General features: G+C 31.8%; 1 protein-coding gene across 1 annotated transcript; it reads right to left on the reverse strand.

Moving 5' to 3' along the window:
* On the reverse strand, window positions 1–3,355 carry LOC115446667 (transmembrane protein 177). The gene is given in 7 exon segments (XM_030173424.2): window positions 1–854; window positions 857–975; window positions 977–1,005; window positions 1,543–1,634; window positions 2,735–2,871; window positions 3,010–3,136; window positions 3,139–3,355. Coding segments are annotated over 7 exon segments (882 nt in total). The 5' UTR covers window positions 3,167–3,355; the 3' UTR covers window positions 1–504.
* Window positions 3,356–8,720: the final 5,365 nt, after the last annotated feature.

Below are 8,720 nucleotides of genomic sequence, written 5' to 3' on the forward strand. Positions count from 1 at the left end.
TTTTCAATTGATTCCTTTAATCAGCTATTCTACATAGGAGTTATTATTTTGCTAACATAAATTAAATAAATATTATAATTTTCATTGAATGCATTGACTTTAAGGCTTTATTGAAGCGAATACCCAGAATAACGCGATGTCAAAATGACCCTGTATATTGGATTACTTAAAAAAATGCACTCTTACATTTAAATTACTGCTAGTATTTATTATGAATTCGTCTTTTCGTCAAGCAAATAATAATTATGCACAGATAATCAATTTGGCTGGTAAGAGACGGAATACTCCAAAAGGCTGGTATTAAGGGTGCCTTTATCCATCCATAAAAAAACACGCGCGCAGTACTTAACGGCAACGTGAAGTCACTCCTCTTTTACTTTAGCGTCGTTTGTGTTGTGGCAAGTCTTATGGGCTTGCGAAGCATCGCGGCTTCTCCGCCCGGTTTATTTCGAAACGCCTTAGAGTCGGGTTAGCAAATTTTGTCATACCTTTCCATTTTAAATTTCAGATTTCCTGTTCCGTTATAGCATCGTCTGAAGACTCTTCTTGCGTAATTTCTTTCAATCTCTCTTCGAAATATTGTTTTCTGTGCACGAGCGCTACTCGTGGTTGTCGGAGGCCAAAATTCTCGTTACCATGCGCACTGTACTTCTTTTGCCCTTCATTTCCCATCAAAACCCTCAGTGCTTGATTTCTTTGTAGTAATTTATCGTAAAATATTACCCCGCTTTCAATATAATCTCGCCCTAATTCGCAAAGTTTCTTATCAGTTTCTGTTTCATAATGTACTTCTGTCATATCCTTCATAAGAAAATATAAACCTGTACTAAACATACCGATTAACGAGTACAACATTCCCTCGTTGCTACAGGGGCTCTATACAAATTAAGCCTTCTATTTAAATACGTTGCGAGATTATAGGCGAGGAATATACACGCGAACGGATAAGTCGATTCGTATATTACTTTATTATTCGGAAGTCCAGTCAACTGATCTTTGGTTTACCTGAAAAAACAAATGATCAAATTTGATTTCAAACACATTTACTTAAATGCTTATCGATGCATATAAATTGTAGATTGGCTGCATCTGTACATTGTTCTTGAAAAAATTAATACCTAGAAGCTGCCAGTCGATTACCGCACTGAGGTCCAGGATTCGAATCTCGGGTCGAGCCAAAATAACGGTGACTAGGTTTTTTCTGTCTTAAACAATTACTCAGTTGCAGCTCGGAGTCTGGAAGTTGACGGTGTTATACCCCCGTGCCTCGGAAAGTACGTAAAGCCGTTGGTCTTGCGCCTGATCTCTCCCCGTACTTGGCTAATCTCCATTCAAATGGACCGCCCTGGCCAAAATTCAGTTAGGAAGGACTCAATTTGTTCCCTACAGATTGATTGCAACAAGACTAGACGACCAATCAAAAAAACTATACCACAGCAATTTTGTAAAATGCGTAATTACGCAAAATAGTTATGTTGCACCAATTGGAATTGCAAGTAATTTTGGTCAGAAGAATAATGATCTATATAAAAAATAACTTGCCTGTATATTATCTTTCTTCACATCTTCTTCTGTTTTGTATGAGAAATTCACTGGAATACCCACTAGCATGCCAAATTTAGAACTGGAGCAACCTGCAAATTCAAAAATATTATAAATTATTATATTATGTATACAAAAATAAGTAATGCTTGTCAAGCATTGGTTCTTCTGGGGTTTTTTTCCATGACATTGGTGTAAAATATTTTGAATAAGGAATAAATTTTATCTTACACTCATAAAAAAGATATAAACTACCTTAAAAAATAATTTAAATTATTATTATTATTTGTTCATCATTCATACTTAGAAATTTTTCTAGTAAAACAACTAAACAGAAAAGCAAGGAAATAATCTTTGGTGACATGTTCACATTCATATGCTCATGATTTTGCAAAAAAAATAATAATCTTATCTTTTTTTTTATTATCTTACAAAATTGTAATGATCTTTTGAAAGAGTTCCAGGCTGCATTTTCTACTTATTCAAAGCCTAAATTTTTTTTTCCTACAGATCTTGCAGAAGATTGGTTGCTTCTGACAGTTGGTGTGGGAATTGGTAAATCCTCTGAATACAGGACCAGCTTAGACACTGATGAAGTATCTGCATATTTTATAGTATCTTCATTTTTTGAGATAAAACCATAAGTTATTGTTAAACAAAGTTTAAATTTCAATTGCAAATTTCAGTACCTAATCTATTTTTATCTGAATACCAGAAGCTGAGGACCAATCTACAGTTATTGAAAATCACATGAGTAGCCCAAATTTTTATGTTGATTTGACACCAGAAATCCAAAATAATACTAATAGGCTTGTTAAAATGGTCAACAAAATCAGTTTGAATGTAGTACACAACACACTCTAGATGACATTTTTATATGAAGAGTAATTTATAATATAGAATGATACATATTTAATTGCCTTGAAATAAAAAATATCTCAAAGTTGTGATGTGTAATGAAAAATTAAAAATATATGTATTTAACTATCATCTATGTCCTCCTCCTCCTGGCATCGATTCCCCAATGCTGGAGGTCGTGAGTCATCAGGAATACAGTTCTTCGCTGCAGGATGTTTTTGCGATAATTTACATCTATGTAAATATGTTAAATTACATGGACATTTTTTTAAATTATTATAAGTACTAGTGTAATTGTTATAAAATGACAAAAATAAGTAGCTCATCCACATACCAGCATGAAATAAATCGTAGCCATATACACTGAATGGTGAGATCAGTTTTCTATGAACATTTGATATATTAAGAACATCCAAACATTTCTGATGAAGTTGATTAATTTTCTCTGGTAATTCTACCGGCTTTCCATTACTGAAACAATATTAAGATAATTTAAAGGATCTATATATTTCTTCCTCAAGTATTTAATTAAGTAATAAATTTAGTAAAATAAAAATATGATGTAAGTATTTATAAAAAACTATACTATGCATACTATTTATTACGTGCCTGTAATATTGTACGAAATCTTTGTATTTCGATATAAGTAAAGTATTTGGAACAAATCTTGCTGCCATAAGACCAATTCCTGAGCCGGTGAGTACAAAAAATGAAAACTTGCGACCGCGCTCAGTTAAAACCAGGACGTTGCTTTTTTAGTCGCCATCACGTAAATAAAATTTTAAAGGATACTATGTTTCATAGTATATTACTTGGTAAAATGTAATATAATCACGGTTTCATTCCAAAGCTTATTCAATCTGCATTCGATTATATTTAAGGTTACAATAGATAAATAAGCCTTTGGTTAAGCAATAGTCACATAGTGACAGTGACAACTGACAAGTCTCCAACAGAGTTACTAACTTTTTTGTGCCTATCCCAAACCCGGAGTAAATAACTATTCCAACATAGTATCGTCAACACTGGAACAACAACTACAAGTGACTTCTAGTACAATTCCTAGTTACTAGGAATGAGGAATTTAAATAAAAAAGAAAATGTTACCAGTCAAAGCCAAATAAACTATATAGATTATCAACTTTGCCCTAGAAATAGCATTTTATAAATAAAATAACTAGCAACTACACCCGTTGGTGGCTATTTACTTTGTCTGTACTAAAAATAATTATTGGATATACGTTAGTAGATTACTATCTTTGTTTTGTAATTTGACAATCTTAGAGATATTTTTAATTTAGCGTTAATGGTAAATATTTTTGGAAGTTGGATTTATCCTGAATTCGACACCGAGCTACGACTGAGAAATATTTAAGATGGAACAACCCAGTAACAATTATTTTGATCCGACCCGGGATTCGAACCCAGGACCTCAGTGTGGTAGTCGTACTTGTACCGTGTACAATTACAACTACGCCACCGAGGCAGACAAGAGTAATACTATGGATACACACCATAGATACTATAGCAAAAACCATTCGTTTTTACCAAACCCTATCGACATAGCAATACTAACAAAAAATTACTGGCTATCCGTATTAAAAACCATCAATACTATCAATAATATCGACAGTATTGACATGTAACAATAATATAGCTAAACTATCGGTATCATTGCTTTCGTATTGATTGGTAATCGATTATTTATCGATAGCAGACTATCTATATCAACACTAGTGAACTATCAAACGTCATGTGAGTGTATATCAAAGAGAATTCTAATATATACATGGAAACAGAGAACCTACTCATTGAGTTTTAGTGCCAATTGACATATGTCAAACCTAAGCTATTTCATTATTGCGAGGTAGAGGGCGTTTACGAACTTTGTTGCGTTTTACGATTCAGGTTTATTATGTTTTATTATACAATATTTTTGATCTCTTATTTACAGTGTACCTTTATCATTAACAATACATATAATTGTGATAGTAATAAGATCGTTAATTAGAAAAACATAACATTGAAAATATTTTTTTTATTTACTTTTTTTTATTATACAATAATTTTATTATTCAACAATTTACTTATAAACTGGAAATACTTGTTTATTATTAATCAATAAAGAAACTCCGAAACTGCGAAATTATTAATGTGTCAAAAGTCAATTCTTTTTTTATGTATAAAAATACGTACTGAGACAAAAATTAACATTGATATTTATAATATGCTAAAACATTCTCAAATATCAATCTATATTATTAATAACAACTTAATGTCACTTTACTTTATTTATTGTAATCGCACTTATCGCATATAAAGCGTAATTAGAAATTGAAAATTTGCAACCGGACTTCAAATCAAACTTCAAATTACGGAAACGAGACAATGCTGCCACTTAATATAATAAATATTTTAACACGCTTGTAACAAAATAAATATTTCATATATTGAAAACTAGAATAAAGTTTAAAGAGTATGCGTTGATTTGTTAATAATTCCAATAAATTGGATAAAAAATAAATTAAGCTTCAGTTTACATGTTACGACTGAAGTTTATCTCTAATATTCTTCCATTAAGATAATCATCAGATATTGTGATAACTCATTTGACATTACGTCAGTAAATTTTTTATCGTATTTCTTTCGGATATTTTGGGTCGTCCATAAATTTCTAGAATTATTCCAAATAACCTCTGATATTTGTTTTCATATATATAAATATCCATTTTAATTAATTATCGTGCATAATTCTTTTATAAATATGGATAAAGGTAAGATGAGTTTTTTTTAAAACTTGTTTCCACTGACATCTACTTCACAAGTATTAAAATAAAAAACTGATATTCAGCCATAAACAACTATAGAGTGACATACTCCTGATATGTTATAAATAATGCTAACAGCCAAACAAAATAAATTAGATTGAATTGAAAATATTGCTACAATATAACGAGTAACAATAATTACAAATTATGGAATAATAAATTAAAACTGTAAACTGAGTGATTTTTTTATATGTATTTGTTTTCTAGTATTAACGGAGGTTATATTATAAACAATTTTATTATTGTTTTCGTATGGTGTAAACAATATGACTAGCAATAGTATTCGAATAAAAATATAATTGTTTTAAGTATATAACGCTGCAAGATTATACAATGGAGGACGTAGTAAGTGTGATAAGTAATTTACACTTACATCAGCTGGACAATGGCTGGGTGCAGGCAATCTTTTATTCAGAGTTTTTGGAATTTGGAGAATTTCCAACGGAATATGACAGTATATTGGAGTCACTGGACCTGCCGTTGGCATTCCAAAATATAATGAAAAGTATTGATGAGTGGCAGAGCATAGAATCCCTTTCAAGTGAAGAAAAATCATGGTCTACACTTATACATGAAGTAGGGCATGAAAAACTACTGGCATTTTTAGCCTATTACATTGACTATGGTATTAAAAATGTTGTTGTAAAGGAACATAGAACAAATGCTTTGCTTGCATCTCGTGTGTACTACAAGTTACTCTCCATTCCTGGATATAAGGCATACAATGTGTATCACTCCCAGTTGTTTGCACATTCCTTGGCGTGTCTTGGATTTCCTAAGGCCATGTGTGACAGTGAGGATAGTTATTTCAACACTAAGGAATTGACTCGTGAAGTGAATTCAGTTATTAAAGGACTGAGAAGTTTTGTCCTTGACTTACGATGTATTTTGGAGTCTTTACATCTAAATCCAAGTGATATGAATTTTGAGGACATTTTGAGTAACTTGGTTGATGTCACTGGAGGAGCTATTGTTAATAAATTGAATGTTGGTAAGTTGAAAATATTTCAAATGTACATAAATACACTACTGAAAAGTGAAACTTTCATTATTATTTTAATGCCTTAAATTTAATATCTACAGACCTAGTGCAATATAGACTTTTACAAAGCCTACATGATAGTTTATTACTGCAGGAAGTGTAAACCAGTTTCACCTGATAGCATTCCTTACAAATAATATAAGAATAATTATTTAATAATATTATTAACCAACTTCAAAAAAGGAGGAGGTTCTCAATTAGGCTGTATCTTTTTTTATGTTTGTTACCTCAGAACTTTTGACTGGTTGAACTGATTTTGACGATTCTTTTTATTTGAAAGCTGGTGCTTCCCATGTGGTCCTATATAAATTGAATTGTTGTTGGACCTTTGACTTCAAAGATACATCAAAACTCTTAAAATAATGTTGTCAACTATGATGTCAACATATACTGATTATTACTAACACAAAAAAGCAAAAATAAAAACTTTTTACCAAAAAATTATACCTTCAAAAAACACTGAAAACCTATATAAATAATAATATCAGCCCTGTATTATATACTTGCCCACTGCTGAGCACGGGCCTCCTCTAATACAGAGAGGGATTAGGCCTTAGTCCACCACGCTGGCCTAGTGCGGATTGGTAGACTTCACACACCTTCGAAATTCCTGTAGAGAACTTCTCAGATGTGCAGGTTTCCTCATGATGTTTTCCTTCACCGTTAAAGCAAACGATAAATTCACAATGAATACACACATGATTTTAAAAAAGTCAGAGGTGTGTGCCCTTGGTTTTGAACCTGCCGACATTCGTTTTCGCAGTCCGTTCCACACCCAACTAGGCTATCGCCGCTTCTTACTGAAATTAAAACCTATATAATTTTTTACAGATAAAATCGAACTGGGAAACATATCTAGAGTTATTTATGAGATGATAGATGTTTTGATGTGCAACTCTAATGATGAACCAAATCCAGAAGCTCTGCAGCTGCTTTTCAAATGTTTACTCCCTAAACTAATTGCAGCATCTTCAGATAATAGAAGCTCAAATGTAAGGCCATATTTATTTATAATATACTATGTTTTCAATGTGGCTTCATCCAGGTGAACAACTTCTGTCAGAATAAAGTACATTGCCGGGATTAAAATAAACCTATATATGTTAATGAGGGAAGTGGTCTATGTGCAAACTTTCATCAAAAGCTATTCTGCAATATCATTTTCATTTCCAAACTGAAACCTCTCCATAAACCTATATAAAACCTTAAAATTATATAACAATATCTCCCCCAACTGTCTGCAGACAAAAAACTCGAAAATGATTAAACTAGTTATTCAAGAGGAAGGTTTATGTGTATAGTTATTACTATGTACAATAGAAAAAAAATTTAGACATAAATAAGCTCTACTATCTGTGTGAAGCTATCATCATCATCATCAGTTTATAATAAAGTTATTGGAATAAATGTGCCTTTAATTTTATTTTTGATCCTTACATTGGTGTAACTTATAATTGTATCATGAATTGATTGAGTTAAATTTCATGTATAACGAAAAGTTAAGTATTGATGAAAGCAAACACAACCTGGACTTCCTTTATGTCGTTTTTTAATCAACTATCTATAACAATAAAATATGTTAATGTTTCAGAATATAGTGCGAGCATCCTATGTGACCTATTCAGGATTGTTACTGACTAAATATGGGAAGGCAGCGCTGTCGGGTTATATTGTCCTTCTAGAACACCTATGCTTCACATTGGAGGGATTGGTAGGTTCAAAGGACAACACTGTTGTAACTAACATTTTATGAATGTATGTTAAGTTTTAATTTATTCGCAGGAGCGCGCCGAAGTACGAACGGCGAGGGTGTCTTTGGTGGTTGGGCTAATGAGTTTGCTACCACGCAAGTCTTATCGCAATATGGTCAATTGGTTGCTTAAGTTGTCGACAACCGCGAAAGTTTCACATCGTCATATTGCAATGGTATGTCACAGTACTGAACATTATTGTACACTTTTAAATATCTCTCTACCAACTAGTAAACTATAATAATCTATAATACTTAATTAAATCAAATAATTAATAAGTAAATATATTGTCTATTGTACATAATATGTTGGTTATTACAGGAAATGTTGTCAAATCTGTTGAGTAATGAGGCTGAGGCGTCAAAAAAGGATGAAAATAATCGAAGCCAAGATAGTTCGTCACCTTCTCCTAATGGTAAATTATGTTTCTATTAATAAAATTATTAATGGAAGGAAATTGTAATTTTTTTTGTTTAAGGTGAAAATAATGTTGATGAAACAAATAAGAGTCAAGATAACGCTGCAGATGATCAGTTGTCGAAACAAGCTGACAGAGATTCATTATTGACTGATGATGACAACACGCAGGAGTCACTTTTGCAACGAGATAATGTAAATTATTTTTCCTGGTTATTTGTCAATATTTTTGTCATTTCTACATGCAAACTAAAATCTGCTTACAGTTTTGAGCCAATATGT

The sequence above is a fragment of the Manduca sexta genome, unplaced genomic scaffold, assembly GCF_014839805.1.
Source record: "Manduca sexta isolate Smith_Timp_Sample1 unplaced genomic scaffold, JHU_Msex_v1.0 HiC_scaffold_2595, whole genome shotgun sequence".
Classification (NCBI taxonomy): domain Eukaryota; kingdom Metazoa; phylum Arthropoda; class Insecta; order Lepidoptera; family Sphingidae; genus Manduca; species Manduca sexta.